Source organism: Pelophylax lessonae, assembly GCF_965119305.1.
Source record: "Pelophylax lessonae genome assembly, chromosome: 11".
Taxonomy (NCBI): Eukaryota; Metazoa; Chordata; class Amphibia; order Anura; family Ranidae; genus Pelophylax; species Pelophylax lessonae.
The window spans coordinates 821,047-837,655 of NC_138778.1; the positions used below are offsets into that span (position 1 = coordinate 821,047).

Here is a 16,609-nt window from a genome sequence, read left to right on the forward strand (position 1 = left end):
CCAGTGCTGCTGTGCCTCCCCCTCCTGTCATCCATCCAGTGCTGCTGTGCCTCCCCCTCCCGTCATCCATCCAGTGCTGCTGTGCCTCCCCTCCTGTCATCCATCCAGTGCTGCTGTGCTTCCCCCTCCCGTCATCCATCCAGTGCTGCTGTGCCTCCCCCTCCCCCATCCAGTGCTGCTGTGGCTCCCCCTCCCCCATCCAGTGCTGCTGTGCCTCCCCCTCCCGTCATCCATCCAGTGCTGCTGTGCCTCCCCCTCCCCCATCCAGTGCTGCTGTGCCTCCCCCTCCCATCATCCATCCAGTGCTGCTGTGCCTCCCCCTCATCCATCCAGTGCTGCTGTGCCTCATCCAGTGCTGCTGTGCCTCCCCTCCCCCCATCCATCCAGTGCTGCTGTGCCTCCCCCTCCCATCATCCATCCAGTGCTGCTGTGCCTCACCCTCATCCATCCAGTGCTGCTGTGCCTCCCCCTCCCCCCATCCATCCAGTGCTGCTGTGCCTCCCCCTCCCCCATCCAGTGCTGCTGTGCCTCCCCCTCCCATCATCCATCCAGTGCTGCTGTGCCTCCCCCTCCCGTCATCCATCCAGTGCTGCTGTGCCTACCCCTCCCCCCATCCATCCAGTGCTGCTGTGCCTACCCCTCCCCCCATCCATCCAGTGCTGCTGTGCCTCCCCCTCATCCATCCAGTGCTGCTGTGCCTCCCCCTCCCCCCATCCATCCAGTGCTGCTGTGCCTCCCCCTCCCCCATCCAGTGCTGCTGTGCCTCCCCCTCCCATCATCCATCCAGTGCTGCTGTGTCTCCCCCTCCCATCATCCATCCAGTGCTGCTGTGCCTCCCCTCCTGTCATCCATCCAGTGCTGCTGTGCCTCCCCCTCCCGTCATCCATCCAGTGCTGCTGTGCTTCCCCCTCCCGTCATCCATCCAGTGCTGCTGTGCCTCCCCCTCCCCCCATCCATCCAGTGCTGCTGTGCCTCCCCCTCCCCCATCCAGTGCTGCTGTGCCTCCCCCTCCCATCATCCATCCAGTGCTGCTGTGCCTCCCCCTCCCATCATCCATCCAGTGCTGCTGTGCCTCCCCTCCCGTCATCCATCCAGTGCTGCTGTGCCTCCCCCTCCCGTCATCCATCCAGTGCTGCTGTGCCTCCCCCTCCTGTCATCCATCCAGTGCTGCTGTGCTTCCCCCTCCCGTCATCCATCCAGTGCTGCTGTGCCTCCCCCTCCCCCCATCCATCCCAGTGCTGCTGTGCCTCCCCCTCCCCCATCCAGTGCTGCTGTGCCTCCCCCTCCCATCATCCATCCAGTGCTGCTGTGCCTCCCCCTCATCCATCCAGTGCTGCTGTGCCTCCCCCTCCTGTCATCCATCCAGTGCTGCTGTGCCTCCCCCTCCTGTCATCCATCCAGTGCTGCTGTGCCTCCCCCTCCCGTCATCCATCCAGTGCTGCTGTGCCTCCCCCTCCCATCATCCATCCAGTGCTGCTGTGCCTCCCCCTCCTGTCATCCATCCAGTGCTGCTGTGCCTCCCCCTCCCCCTCATCCATCCAGTGCTGCTGTGCCTCCCCCTCCCCCATCCAGTGCTGCTGTGCCTCCCCCTCCCATCATCCATCCAGTGCTGCTGTGTCTCCCCCTCCCATCATCCATCCAGTGCTGCTGTGCCTCCCCTCCTGTCATCCATCCAGTGCTGCTGTGCCTCCCCCTCCCGTCATCCATCCAGTGCTGCTGTGCTTCCCCCTCCCGTCATCCATCCAGTGCTGCTGTGCCTCCCCCTCCCCCCATCCATCCAGTGCTGCTGTGCCTCCCCCTCCCCCATCCAGTGCTGCTGTGCCTCCCCCTCCCGTCATCCATCCAGTGCTGCTGTGCCTCCCCCTCCCCCCATCCATCCAGTGCTGTTGTGCCTCCTCCTCCCCCCATCCATCCAGTGCTGCTGTGCCTCCCCCTCCCGTCATCCATCCAGTGCTGCTGTGCCTCCCCCTCCCATCATCCATCCAGTGCTGCTGTGCCTCCCCCTCCCGTCATCCATCCAGTGCTGCTGTGCCTCCCCCTCCTGTCATCCATCCAGTGCTGCTGTGCCTCCCCCTTCCGTCATCCATCCAGTGCTGCTGTGCCTCCCCCTCCCGTCATCCATCCAGTGCTGCTGTGCCTCCCCATCCCCACATCCATCCAGTGCTGCTGTGCCTCCCCCTCCCGTCATCCATCCAGTGCTGCTGTGCCTCCCCCTCCCATCATCCATCCAGTGCTGCTGTGCCTCCCCTCCTGTCATCCATCCAGTGCTGCTGTGCCTCCCCCTCCCGTCATCCATCCAGTGCTGCTGTGCTTCCCCCTCCCGTCATCCATCCAGTGCTGCTGTGCCTCCCCCTCCCCCCATCCATCCAGTGCTGCTGTGCCTCCCCCTCCCCCATCCAGTGCTGCTGTGCCTCCCCCTCCCATCATCCATCCAGTGCTGCTGTGCCTCCCCCTCCCATCATCCATCCAGTGCTGCTGTGCCTCCCCTCCCGTCATCCATCCAGTGCTGCTGTGCCTCCCCCTCCCGTCATCCATCCAGTGCTGCTGTGCTTCCCCCTCCCGTCATCCATCCAGTGCTGCTGTGCCTCCCCCTCCCGTCATCCATCCAGTGCTGCTGTGCCTCCCCCTCCTGTCATCCATCCAGTGCTGCTGTGCCTCCCCCTCCCATCATCCATCCAGTGCTGCTGTGCCTCCCCTCCTGTCATCCATCCAGTGCTGCTGTGCTTCCCCCTCCCGTCATCCATCCAGTGCTGCTGTGCCTCCCCCTCCCCCATCCAGTGCTGCTGTGGCTCCCCCTCCCCCATCCAGTGCTGCTGTGCCTCCCCCTCCCGTCATCCATCCAGTGCTGCTGTGCCTCCCCCTCCCCCATCCAGTGCTGCTGTGCCTCCCCCTCCCATCATCCATCCAGTGCTGCTGTGCCTCCCCCTCATCCATCCAGTGCTGCTGTGCCTCCCCCTCCCCCATCCATCCAGTGCTGCTGTGCCTCCCCTCCCCCCATCCATCCAGTGCTGCTGTGCCTCCCCCTCCCATCATCCATCCAGTGCTGCTGTGCCTCACCCTCATCCATCCAGTGCTGCTGTGCCTCCCCCTCCCCCCATCCATCCAGTGCTGCTGTGCCTCCCCCTCCCCCATCCAGTGCTGCTGTGCCTCCCCCTCCCATCATCCATCCAGTGCTGCTGTGCCTCCCCCTCCCGTCATCCATCCAGTGCTGCTGTGCCTCCCCCTCCCCCCATCCATCCAGTGCTGCTGTGCCTCCCCCTCCCATCATCCATCCAGTGCTGCTGTGCCTCCCCCTCATCCATCCAGTGCTGCTGTGCCTCCCCCTCCCCCCATCCATCCAGTGCTGCTGTGCCTCCCCCTCCCCCATCCAGTGCTGCTGTGCCTCCCCCTCCCATCATCCATCCAGTGCTGCTGTGTCTCCCCCTCCCATCATCCATCCAGTGCTGCTGTGCCTCCCCTCCTGTCATCCATCCAGTGCTGCTGTGCCTCCCCCTCCCGTCATCCATCCAGTGCTGCTGTGCTTCCCCCTCCCGTCATCCATCCAGTGCTGCTGTGCCTCCCCCTCCCCCCATCCATCCAGTGCTGCTGTGCCTCCCCCTCCCCCATCCAGTGCTGCTGTGCCTCCCCCTCCCATCATCCATCCAGTGCTGCTGTGCCTCCCCCTCCCATCATCCATCCAGTGCTGCTGTGCCTCCCCTCCCGTCATCCATCCAGTGCTGCTGTGCCTCCCCCTTCCGTCATCCATCCAGTGCTGCTGTGCCTCCCCCTCCTGTCATCCATCCAGTGCTGCTGTGCCTCCCCCTCCCATCATCCATCCAGTGCTGCTGTGCCTCCCCTCCTGTCATCCATCCAGTGCTGCTGTGCTTCCCCCTCCCGTCATCCATCCAGTGCTGCTGTGCCTCCCCCTCCCCCATCCAGTGCTGCTGTGCCTCCCCCTCCCCCATCCAGTGCTGCTGTGCCTCCCCCTCCCGTCATCCATCCAGTGCTGCTGTGCCTCCCCCTCCCCCATCCAGTGCTGCTGTGCCTCCCCCTCCCATCATCCATCCAGTGCTGCTGTGCCTCCCCCTCCCCCATCCATCCAGTGCTGCTGTGCCTCCCCTCCCCCCATCCATCCAGTGCTGCTGTGCCTCCCCCTCCCATCATCCATCCAGTGCTGCTGTGCCTCCCCCTCATCCATCCAGTGCTGCTGTGCCTCCCCCTCCCCCCATCCATCCAGTGCTGCTGTGCCTCCCCCTCCCATCATCCATCCAGTGCTGCTGTGCCTCCCCCTCCCATCATCCATCCAGTGCTGCTGTGTCTCCCCCTCCCATCATCCATCCAGTGCTGCTGTGCCTCCCCTCCTGTCATCCATCCAGTGCTGCTGTGCCTCCCCCTCCCGTCATCCATCCAGTGCTGCTGTGCTTCCCCCTCCCGTCATCCATCCAGTGCTGCTGTGCCTCCCCCTCCCCCCATCCATCCAGTGCTGCTGTGCCTCCCCCTCCCCCATCCAGTGCTGCTGTGCCTCCCCCTCCCATCATCCATCCAGTGCTGCTGTGCCTCCCCCTCCCATCATCCATCCAGTGCTGCTGTGCCTCCCCTCCCGTCATCCATCCAGTGCTGCTGTGCCTCCCCCTTCCGTCATCCATCCAGTGCTGCTGTGCCTCCCCCTCCTGTCATCCATCCAGTGCTGCTGTGCCTCCCCCTCCCATCATCCATCCAGTGCTGCTGTGCCTCCCCTCCTGTCATCCATCCAGTGCTGCTGTGCTTCCCCCTCCCGTCATCCATCCAGTGCTGCTGTGCCTCCCCCTCCCCCATCCAGTGCTGCTGTGCCTCCCCCTCCCCCATCCAGTGCTGCTGTGCCTCCCCCTCCCGTCATCCATCCAGTGCTGCTGTGCCTCCCCCTCCCCCATCCAGTGCTGCTGTGCCTCCCCCTCCCATCATCCATCCAGTGCTGCTGTGCCTCCCCCTCCCCCATCCATCCAGTGCTGCTGTGCCTCCCCTCCCCCCATCCATCCAGTGCTGCTGTGCCTCCCCCTCCCATCATCCATCCAGTGCTGCTGTGCCTCCCCCTCATCCATCCAGTGCTGCTGTGCCTCCCCCTCCCCCCATCCATCCAGTGCTGCTGTGCCTCCCCCTCCCCCATCCAGTGCTGCTGTGCCTCCCCCTCCCATCATCCATCCAGTGCTGCTGTGTCTCCCCCTCCCATCATCCATCCAGTGCTGCTGTGCCTCCCCTCCTGTCATCCATCCAGTGCTGCTGTGCCTCCCCCTCCCGTCATCCATCCAGTGCTGCTGTGCTTCCCCCTCCCGTCATCCATCCAGTGCTGCTGTGCCTCCCCCTCCCCCCATCCATCCAGTGCTGCTGTGCCTCCCCCTCCCCCATCCAGTGCTGCTGTGCCTCCCCCTCCCATCATCCATCCAGTGCTGCTGTGCCTCCCCCTCCCATCATCCATCCAGTGCTGCTGTGCTTCCCCCTCCCATCATCCATCCAGTGCTGCTGTGCCTCCCCCTCCCGTCATCCATCCAGTGCTGCTGTGCCTCCCCCTCCCATCATCCATCCAGTGCTGCTGTGCCTCCCCTCCTGTCATCCATCCAGTGCTGATGTGCTTCCCCCTCCCGTCATCCATCCAGTGCTGCTGTGCCTCCCCCTCCCCCATCCAGTGCTGCTGTGCCTCCCCCTCCCCCATCCAGTGCTGCTGTGCCTCCCCCTCCCCCCATCCATCCAGTGCTGCTGTGCCTCCCTCTCCCCCATCCAGTGCTGCTGTGCCTCCCCCTCCCATCATCCATCCAGTGCTGCTGTGCCTCCCCCTCATCCATCCAGTGCTGCTGTGCCTCCCCCTCCCCCCATCCATCCAGTGCTGCTGTGCCTCCCCTCCCCCATCCAGTGCTGCTGTGCCTCCCCCTCATCCATCCAGTGCTGCTGTGCCTCCCCCTCATCCTCATCCATCCAGTGCTGCTGTGCCTCCCCCTCATCCATCCAGTGCTGCTGTGCCTCCCCCTCATCCATCCAGTGCTGCTGTGCCTCCCCCTCCCGTCATCCATCCAGTGCTGCTGTGCCTCCCCCTCCCCCCATCCATCCAGTGCTGCTGTGCCTCCCCCTCCCGTCATCCATCCAGTGCTGCTGTGCCTCCCCCTCCCCCCATCCATCCAGTGCTGCTGTGCCTCCCCCTCCCATCATCCATCCAGTGCTGCTGTGCCTCCCCTCCTGTCATCCATTCAGTGCTGCTGTGCCTCCCCCTCCCGTCATCCATCCAGTGCTGCTGTGCCTCCCCCTCCCCACATCCATCCAGTGCTGCTGTGCCTCCCCCTCCCGTCATCCATCCAGTGCTGCTGTGCCTCCCCCTCCCCCATCCAGTGCTGCTGTGCCTCCCCCTCCCATCATCCATCCAGTGCTGCTGTGCCTCCCCCTCCCCCCATCCATCCAGTGCTGCTGTGCCTCCCCCTCCCCCATCCAGTGCTGCTGTGCCTCCCCCTCCCATCATCCATCCAGTGCTGCTGTGCCTCCCCCTCATCCATCCAGTGCTGCTGTGCCTCCCCCTATCCATCCAGTGCTGCTGTGCCTCCCCCTCCCCCATCCAGTGCTGCTGTGCTTCCCCCTCCCATCATCCATCCAGTGCTGCTGTGCCTCCCCCTCCCGTCATCCATCCAGTGCTGCTGTGCCTCCCCTCCTGTCATCCATCCAGTGCTGCTGTGCCTCCCCCTCCCATCATCCATCCAGTGCTGCTGTGCCTCCCCCTCCCATCATCCATCCAGTGCTGCTGTGCCTCCCCTCCTGTCATCCATCCAGTGCTGCTGTGCCTCCCCCTCCCGTCATCCATCCAGTGCTGCTGTGCTTCCCGCTCCCGTCATCCATCCAGTGCTGCTGTGCCTCCCCCTCCCCCATCCAGTGCTGCTGTGCCTCCCCCTCCCATCATCCATCCAGTGCTGCTGTGCCTCCCCCTCCCGTCATCCATCCAGTGCTGCTGTGCCTCCCCCTCCCCCCATACATCCAGTGCTGCTGTGCCTCCCCCTCCCCCATCCAGTGCTGCTGTGCCTCCCCCTCCCATCATCCATCCAGTGCTGCTGTGCCTCCCCCTCATCCATCCAGTGCTGCTGTGCCTCCCCCTCCCCCCATCCATCCAGTGCTGCTGTGCCTCCCCCTCCCACATCCAGTGCTGCTGTGCCTCCCCCTCATCCATCCAGTGCTGCTGTGCCTCCCCCTCATCCATTCAGTGCTGCTGTGCCTCCCCCTCCCGTCATCCATCCAGTGCTGCTGTGCCTCCCCCTCCCGTCATCCATCCAGTGCTGCTGTGCCTCCCCATCCCCCTCATCCATCCAGTGCTGCTGTGCCTCCCCCTCCTGTCATCCATCCAGTGCCTCCCCCTCCCGTCATCCATCCAGTGCTGTTGTGCCTCCCCCTCCCGTCATCTATCCAGTGCTGCTGTGCCTCCCGCCATCCATCCAGTGCTGCTGTGCCTCCCCCTCCCCCTCATCCATCCAGTGCTGTTGTGCCTCCCCCTCCCCCATCCAGTGCTGCTGTGCCTCCCCCTCCCGTCATCCATCCAGTGCTGTTGTGCCTCCCCCTTCCGTCATCCATCCAGTGCTGCTGTGCCTCCCCCTCCCGTCATCCATCCAGTGCTGCTGTGCCTCCCCCTCCCCCCATCCATCCCAGTGCTGCTGTGCCTCCCCCTCCCCCATCCAGTGCTGCTGTGCCTCCCCCTCCCATCATCCATCCAGTGCTGCTGTGCCTCCCCCTCATCCATCCAGTGCTGCTGTGCCTCCCCCTCCTGTCATCCATCCAGTGCTGCTGTGCCTCCCCCTCCTGTCATCCATCCAGTGCTGCTGTGCCTCCCCCTCCCGTCATCCATCCAGTGCTGCTGTGCCTCCCCCTCCCGTCATCCATCCAGTGCTGCTGTGCCTCCCCCTCCTGTCATCCATTCAGTGCTGCTGTGCCTCCCCCTCCTGTCATCCATCCAGTGCTGCTGTGCCTCCAGCTCTGTATGTAGAACTGTTCTGTTTCCCTCTCTCCGCTCTGCTCTGATAATGACAGTAATGGAGGCAGCATAATGGCAGGACTGTGGCGGTCTGGATGGGACAGTTTCCGGTCCACCTGTTCTAGAACGTCTCAATCAAACCCCCCAGTGCTGTCTGCAGATTCTGGTTTTATTTGTAGACCCGCACATGAGTGGGGTGCAGGAGGACACTGGGGAATCGTTTCCCATCACCTGGCGGCCATGTTTGTGTGGCTCTCACCTTTCTGTATGAGGCTCTGAGCTTCTCTCCGGACCTTGGCGTTGCGAAGGAACCTCCACTCTCGCTCTTTGCGGACTTGGCTCTCCATATCGTGTTCTTCAGGTATCTGGGAAGACACGGAGCAGACGAATCAACGCACCAACCTGGGGAACCGGCTTCTCAGAGCTAGAACCTCAAACATGGGGAACCAGCTTCTCAGAGCTAGAACCTCAAACATGGGGAACCGGCTTCTCAGAGCTAGAACCTCAAACATGGGGAACCGGCTTCTCAGAACTAGGACCTCAAATATGGGGAACCGGCTTCTGAGAGCTAGAACCTCAAACATGGGGAACCAGCTTCTCAGAGCTAGAACCTCAAATATCGGAACCGGCTTCTCAGAGCTAGAACCTCAAATATGGGGAACCGGCTTCTCAGAGCTAGGACCTCAAATATGGGGAACCGACTTCTCAGAACTAGAACCTCAAATATGGGGAACCGGCTTCTCAGAGCTAGGACCTCAAATATGGGGAACCGGCTTCTCAGAGCTAGGACCTCAAATATGGGGAACCGGCTTCTCAGAGCTAGGACCTCAAATATGGGGAACCGGCTTCTCAGAGCTAGGACCTCAAATATGGGGAACCGGCTTGTCAGAGCTAGGACCTCAAATATGGGGAACCGGCTTCTCAGAGCTAGGACCTCAAATATGGGGAACCGGCTTCTCAGAGTTAGGACCTCAAATATGGGGAACCGGCTTCTCAGAACTAGAACCTCAAATATGGGGAACCGGCTTCTCAGAACTAGGACCTCAAATACGGGGAACCGGCTTCTCAGAGCTAGAACCTCAAATACGGGGAACTGGCTTCTCAGAGCTAGGACCTCAAATATCGGAACCGGCTTCTCAGAGCTAGAACCTCAAATATGGGGAACCGGCTTCTTGGAGCTAGAACCTCAAATATGGGGAACAGGCTTCTCGGAGGTAGGACCTCAAATATGGGGAACTGGCTTCTCAGAGCTAGAACCTCAAATATCGGAACCGGCTTCTCAGAGCTAGAACCTCAAATATGGGGAACCGGCTTCTCAAAGCTAGAACCTCATATATCGGAACCGGTTTCTCAGAGCTAGAACCTCAAATATCGGAACCGGCTTCTCGGAGCTAGGACCTCAAATATGGGGAACCGGCTTCTCAGAGCTAGAACCTCAAATATGGGGAACCGGCTTCTCAAAGCTAGAACCTCAAATATGGGGAACCGGCATCTCAGAGCTAGAACCTCAAATATGGGGAACCGGCTTCTCAGATCTAGAACCTCAAATATCGGAACCGGCATCTCAGAGCTAGAACCTCAAAAATCGGAACCGGCTTCTCAGAGCTAGAACCTCAAATATGGGGAACCAGCTTCTCAGAGCTAGAACCTCAAATATGGGGAACCGGCTTCTCAGAGCTAGGACCTCAAATACGGGGAACCGGCTTCTCAGAGCTAGAACCTCAAGTATGGGAACCGGCTTCTCAGAGCTAGAACCTCAAATATGGGGAGCCGGCTTCTCAGAGCTAGGACCTCAAATATGGGGAACCGGCTTCTCAGAGCTAGAACCTCAAATATGGGGAACCGGCTTCTCAGAGCTAGGACCTCAAATATGGGAACCGGCTTCTCAGAGCTAGAACCTCAAATACGGGGAACCGGCTTCTCAGAGCTAGGACCTCAAATATGGGAACCGGCTTCTCAGAGCTAGGACCTCAAATATGGGGAACCGGCTTCTCAGAGCTAGGACCTCAAATATGGGGAAGAGTCTTCTCAGAGCTAGGACCTCAAATATGGGGAACCGGCTTCTCAGAGCTAGAACCTCAAATATGGGGAGCCGGCTTCTCAGAGCTAGAACCTCAAATACGGGGAACCGGCTTCTCAGAGCTAGAACCTCAAATATTGGAACCGGCTTCTCAGAGCTAGAACCTCAAATATCGGAACCGGCTTCTCAGAGCTAGAACCTCAAATATTGGAACCGGCTTCTCAGAGCTAGAACCTCAAATATGGGGAGCCAGCTTCTCAGAGCTAGAACCTCAAATATGGGAACCGGCTTCTCAGAGCTAGAACCTCAAATATGGGGAACCAGCTTCTCAGAGCTAGAACCTCAAATATGGGAACCGGCTTCTCAGAGCTAGAACCTCAAATATGGGGAGCCGGCTTCTCAGAGCTAGAACCTCAAATACGGGGAACCGGCTTCTCAGAGCTAGAACCTCAAATATGGGAACCGGCTTCTCAGAGCTAGAACCTCAAATATGGGGAAGAGGCTTCTCAGGGCTAGAACCTCAAATATGGGGAAGAGGCTTCTCAGAGCTAGGACCTCAAATATGGGGAACCGGCTTCTCAGAGCTAGGACCTCAAATATGGGGAACCGGCTTCTCAGAGCTAGGACCTCAAATATGGGGAACCGGCTTCTCAGAGCTAGAACCTCAAATATGGGGAACCGGCTTCTCAGAGCTAGAACCTCAAATATGGGGAACCGGCTTCTCAGAGCTAGGACCTCAAATATGGGGAACCGGCTTCTCAGAGCTAGAACCTCAAATTATGGGGAAGAGGCTTCTCAAAGCTAGAATCTCAAATATGGGGAAGAGGCTTCTCAGAGCTAGAACCTCAAATATGGGGAACCGGCTTCTCAGAGCTAGAACCTCAAACATGTGCCTCAGCAATCAATTATAATGCAGATTCCTGGGATGGTGTGACAACGATGCTGCGCTATTCCTGCATTCACAGCAGAGTTGTCTGATTGCACCAAAGTAGGAGATGTTGCAGGGGGCGTGGCTATGAGCAGTGTCACTGCAGATTCAGGTTGCAGCTTGTCAATCAGCACCTGGCCCAACCTAGTCCCGCCCACTGCTTTCTGAATTGACAACCCTCCCCCTGTGAGCTGCAGTGTCTGGGAAGGGGGGTGTGAGACCCCGATGAAGGAGGATTTGGCTCATTCAGGGTTTTTGGTGTATTCTGCGACACTCGTGCATCCCATAGGAAGTCTATTTGGGATTGTTGAGCCGGTCATAGAGGAGCCTTTATATGGACGGGTGGGGTGGAAGCTGGAAAACTCACTGCGGTCTCTTTGCCCCTGAGTTTCCCTCATTACTGACTTTCCATGCAATGTTCCTGCATGTCAGAACCCCCCCCCCCCCCCAATGTTCCTCCACCTGGTAGTGTCAGAGCTTTGCTTCCTCATGTCAGAACCCCCCCCCCCCCCCCCCCAATGTTACTGCACCTGGTAGTGTCAGAGCTTTGATTCCTCATGTCAGAACCCCCCCCCCAATGTTCCTCCACCTGGTAGTGTCAGAGCTTTGCTTCCTCATGTCAGAACCCCCCCCCCCCCCAATGCTCCTCCACCTGGTAGTGTCAGAGCTTTGCTTCCTCATGTCAGAACCCCCCCCCCCCCCCCCAATGTTCCTCCACCTGGTAGTGTCAGAGCTTTGCTTCCTCATGTCAGAACCCCCCCCCCCCCCCCAATGTTACTGCACCTGGTGGTGTCAGAGCTTTGATTCCTCATGTCAGAACCCCCCCCCCCCCCCAATGCTCCTCCACCTGGTAGTGTCAGAGCTTTGCTTCCTCATGTCAGAACCCCCCCCCCCCCAATGTTACTGCACCTGGTAGTGTCAGAGCTTTGCTGAACCCCCCCCCCCCCATGACTGGTGGGGCAATACTGAAGGCACCCCCCAATGACTGGTGGGGTAATCCTGAAGGCACCCCTCCCCCAATGACTGGTGGAGTAATCCTGAAGGCACCCCTCCCCCAATGACTGGTGGGGTAATCCTGAAGGCACCCCTCCCCCAATGACTGGTGGGGTAATCCTGAAGGCACCCCCCCAATGACTGGTGGGGCAATACTGAAGGCACCCCCCCCAATGACTGGTGGGGCAATACTGAAGGCACCCCCCCCGACTGCTGGGGCAATACTGAAGGTACCCCCCACCCCCCATGACTGGTGGGGTAATACTGAAGGCACAGGGGAGGTGGAGGATGCAGAAACAGGCAGTAAAGCAGGGAGATGCTGAGTGCAAAGCTTCCTTTCCAGCACAGAGAACAGCAATGACCTCACTAAACCTCATTACAAATGTGGGGAGACCGGAGGTCAGAGGGCGCAGCGCCTGAGGGGATCTCATACTGCAGATGTGGAGCTACAGAGCCCTGAAAAAGTATTCATACCCCCTGAAATTTCCCACATTCTCTCATGTTACACCCAGAAAAGTAAAAGTATTTTATTGGGATTTTATGTGATAGACGACACAAAGTGACCATAATTGTGAAGTGGAAGGAAAATGATAAATGATACAAATAAATCTGTGAAAAGTGTGGCTGCATTTGTATTCACCCCCTGGAGTCAATACTTTGTAGCTCCGCCTTTCCCTCCAATTACAGCTGGGAGTCTTTTTGGGGATGTCTCTACCAGCTTTGCACATCTAGAGAGGACATTTCTGCCCATTCTTCTCTGCAGAATATCTCATCTCTGTCAGATTGGATGGAGAGCGTCTGTGAACAGCAATTTTCAAGTCTTGCCACAGATTCTCAATGTGATTTAGGTCTGGACTGTGACTGGGCCAATCTAGCACTAGAAATCCACAGAAACTCTAAACTGGTAACCAGTAAAGTTGTGTATGGAGATTTTTATGTACAGAAGTTTGTCTTCATTCCAGGAATGTGTGCAATTTTCTGGTGTGACATGTTTGGTATCTATTTACTCAGTGTATCATCTTTTATAGGTTACAAAAAATTGGTATATATATTGTCTTAAGTAATTATTTAATTAATTAAAATGTATTTTTTCTAAAAAACTGGACCCAAAACCCGCCTATTCCACCAATAAAAGGCGTTCTTCCCCGGCATACCTTCATAACCGGCTGGGCGAAGTACTTGGCACTCCAATCACAGAATCCGGTCTGCAGAGATCCCGAGATGAATCCTTTATGGATGATCCCGTCTTCTCCGTCTTCAGCCGTCTGCGGGAAGAAAGACACCGGTCAACCAATCAAATTCCAAAAACACCGCAACCAATCAGAATCCAGGTGACATGTAATCCGGTATAAGGTTAATAACTGCGATGGGCGGGCTCAGCGGCGATTTCCCTAATCTAGGCAAATGATTGGCCATGTCCACTACAGAGAATGCCCAGATCTGGAGATGGCTTCCTTCGTTTGATGTGCGTAGAATTGGCGCCGGAATGGTTTCTGTGCGTTTCCTCCGAGTGTTCAGATTTCCTGTCACACACTTCAGATTTACTAAAAGGTTCATTTCTGAGTGCGCCGCGTCCGGAGGATTCTGTGAAATCCGGGCGACGCCCCCTGACAGCCAGAGGATGGTGTCACCAGCATTCATAACGCACTGGATACCAATCAATGAGGTTGTATTTCTTAAGGTCCCGCCCCTTTATCCTCAGTAGAATATTTCTCACTCATCAGTAAGAGGAGCGGTCTAACGACTTCCATATAATTTACAAACCGCGCATCCCGGATGGTGGGAGTATTATACACCCGGAGGAGGCATCCCATCCCCCCAATCCCGGTATGAAAAGTCCTCATCTCTGAATTGCGGAGTCAGGCTCTTTAGGGGTTGTCAGAACAGAGAGGAAGGGGTTAACCCTTAGATAATCAGCCCCCCTCCCCCCATGTACGCCATTTGTCTCGCTGTCATTGGTAAAGTGCGTCCCCTTTCCACCCAGCAACAGCACTACTTCAATGAGTTCTGTACACCCTGGGGGGGGGGGGGGCAGCAATCATTTGACCAGTGTGACTGGCACAGTGATCACATGATCGGGAACCAATCCCACTGGCTGCTGATCATTAGTGGGAAGTGAGAGTGATCTCTGACTGCTCGGTCTGTAGTGGGGGGAGGAGGAGGAGAGAGGCAGATCACCGTTCTGTCAGGGGTAGGAGGAGGAGAGAGGCAGATCACCGTTCTGTCGGGGGGGGGGGGAGGAGGAGAGAGGCAGATCGCCGTTCTGTCAGGGGGGAGGAGGAGAGAGGCAGATCGCCGTTCTGTCGGGGGGGGGGGGGGAGGAGGAGAGAGGCAGATCACCGTTCTGTCAGGGGGGGGGAGGTGGAGAGAGGCAGATCGCCGTTCTGTCAGGGGGGGGGGGGGAGGAGAGAGGCAGATCACCGTTCTGTCAGGGGGGGAGGAGGAGAGATGCAGATCACCGTTCTGTCAGGGGGGGGGGGAGGAGAGAGGCAGATCACCGTTCTGTCCAGGGGGGGGAGGTGGAGAGAGGCAGATCACTGTTCTGTCAGGGGGGGGGGGGAGGAGAGATGCAGATTGCCGTTCTGTCGGGGGAGGAGGAGAGAGGCAGATCGCCGTTCTGTCAAGGGGGGGGGGGGGGGTGGAGAGAGGCAGATCGCCGTTCTGTCAGGGGGGGGGGTGGAGAGAGGCAGATCACCGTTCTATGGGGGGGGGGAGGAGGAGACAGGCAGATCACTGTTCTGTCAGGGGGGGAGGAGGAGAGATGCAGATCGCCGTTCTGTCAGGGGGGGGGAGGAGGAGACAGGCAGATCGCCGTTCTTTCGGGGGGGGGGGGGGGGGGGAGGAGGAGAGAGGCAGATCGCCGTTCTGTCAGGGGGGGGGAGGAGGAGAGAGGCAGATCGCCGTTCTGTCAGGGGGGGAGGAGGAGAGAGGCAGATCACCGTTCTGTCAGGGGGGGGAGGAGAGAGGCAGATCGCCGTTCTGTCAGGGGGGGGAGGAGGAGAGAGGCAGATCGCATTTCTGTCAGGGGGGGGGGGGGAGGAGGAGAGAGGCAGATCACTGTTCTGTCAGGGGGGGGAGGAGGAGAGAGGCAGATCACCGTTCTGTCAGGGGGGGGGGAGGAGGAGAAAGGCAGATCGCCGTTCTGTCAGGGGGGGGAGGAGAGAGGCAGATCACCGTTCTGTCAGGGGGGGGAGGAGAGAGGCAGATCACCGTTCTGTCAGGGGGGGGGGAGGAGAGAGGCAGATCACCGTTCTGTCAGGGGGGGGGGGGAGGAGAGAGGCAGATCGCCGTTCTGTCAGGGGGGGGGGGAGGAGGAGAGAGGCAGATTGCCGTTCTGTCAGGGGGGGGAGGAGGAGAGAGGCAGATTGCCGTTCTGTCAGGGGGGGGGGAGGAGGAGAGAGGCAGATCACTGTTCTGTCAGGGGGGGAGGAGGAGAGATGCAGATCGCCGTTCTGTCAGGGGTGGGGGAGGAGACAGGCAGATCACTGTTCTGTCGGGGGGGGGGGGGGAGGAGAGATGCAGATCGCCGTTCTGTCGGGGGAGGAGGAGAGATGCAGATCGCCATTCTGTTGGGGGGGAGGTGGAGAGACGTAGATCACCATTCTGTCCAGGGGGGGGAGGAGGAGGAGAGAGGCAGATCACCGTTCTGTCAGGGGGGGAGGAGGAGAGAGGCAGATCACCGTTCTGTCAGGGGGAGGAGAGAGGCAGATCACTGTTCTGTCAGGGGGGGAGGAGGAGAGAGGCAGATCGCCGTTCTGTCAGGGGGGGAAGGTGGAGAGAGGCAGATCGCCGTTCTGTCAGGGGGGGAAGGTGGAGAGAGGCAGATCGCCGTTCTGTCAGGGGGGGAAGGTGGAGAGAGGCAGATCGCCGTTCTGTCAGGGGGGGAAGGTGGAGAGAGGCAGATCGCCGTTCTGTCAGGGGGGGAAGGTGGAGAGAGGCAGATCACTGTTCTGTCGGGGGGGGGGGAGGAGGAGAGAGGCAGATCGCCGTTCTGTCAGGGGGGGGGGTGGAGAGAGGCAGATCACCGTTCTGTCGGGAGGGGGAGGAGGAGAGAGGCAGATCGCCGTTCTGTCAGGGGGGGGGGGGGTGGAGAGAGGCAGATCACCGTTCTGTCAGGGGGGGAGGAGGAGAGAGGCAGATCGCCGTTCTGTCAGGGGGGGGAAGGTGGAGAGAGGCAGATTGCCGTTCTGTCAGGGGGGGAAGGTGGAGAGAGGCAGATCACCGTTCTGTCAGGGGGGGAAGGTGGAGAGAGGCAGATCGCCGTTCTGTCAGGGGGGGGAAGGTGGAGAGAGGCAGATCGCCGTTCTGTCAGGGGGGGAGGAGGAGAGAGGCAGAGCACCGTTCTGTCAGGGGGGGGAAGGTGGAGAGAGGCAGATCACTGTTCTGTCGGGGGGGGGGAGGAGGAGAGAGGCAGAGCACCGTTCTGTCAGGGGGGGGGGGGGGGTGGAGAGAGGCAGATCACCGTTCTGTCAGGGGGGGGGGGTGGAGAGAGGCAGATCACCGTTCTGTCAGGGGGGGGTGGAGAGAGGCAAATCGCCGTTCTGTCAGGGGGGGGAAGGTGGAGAGAGGCAGATCGCCGTTCTGTCAGGGGGGGAGGAGGAGAGAGGCAGAGCACCGTTCTGTCAGGGGGGGGGGGGTGGAGAGAGGCAGATCACCGTTCTGTCAGGGGGGGAGGAGGAGAGAGGCAGATCACTGTTCTGTCAGGGGGGGAGGAGGA

The 16,609-nt window shown here is 59.7% G+C and overlaps 1 protein-coding gene across 1 annotated transcript in view; it reads right to left on the bottom strand.

The window, feature by feature from the left end:
* RPTOR (regulatory associated protein of MTOR complex 1) overlaps nt 1-16,609 on the bottom strand; it is a 157,743-nt gene that overhangs the window by 31,751 nt on the left and 109,383 nt on the right. The window contains exons 18-19 of the mRNA XM_082271304.1: nt 13,047-13,157; nt 8,211-8,316 (exon numbers count right to left, since the gene is read on the bottom strand). Of these exons, the coding sequence (XP_082127430.1) occupies nt 8,211-8,316; nt 13,047-13,157 (217 nt within the window). The remainder of the gene's footprint in view (nt 1-8,210; nt 8,317-13,046; nt 13,158-16,609) is intronic.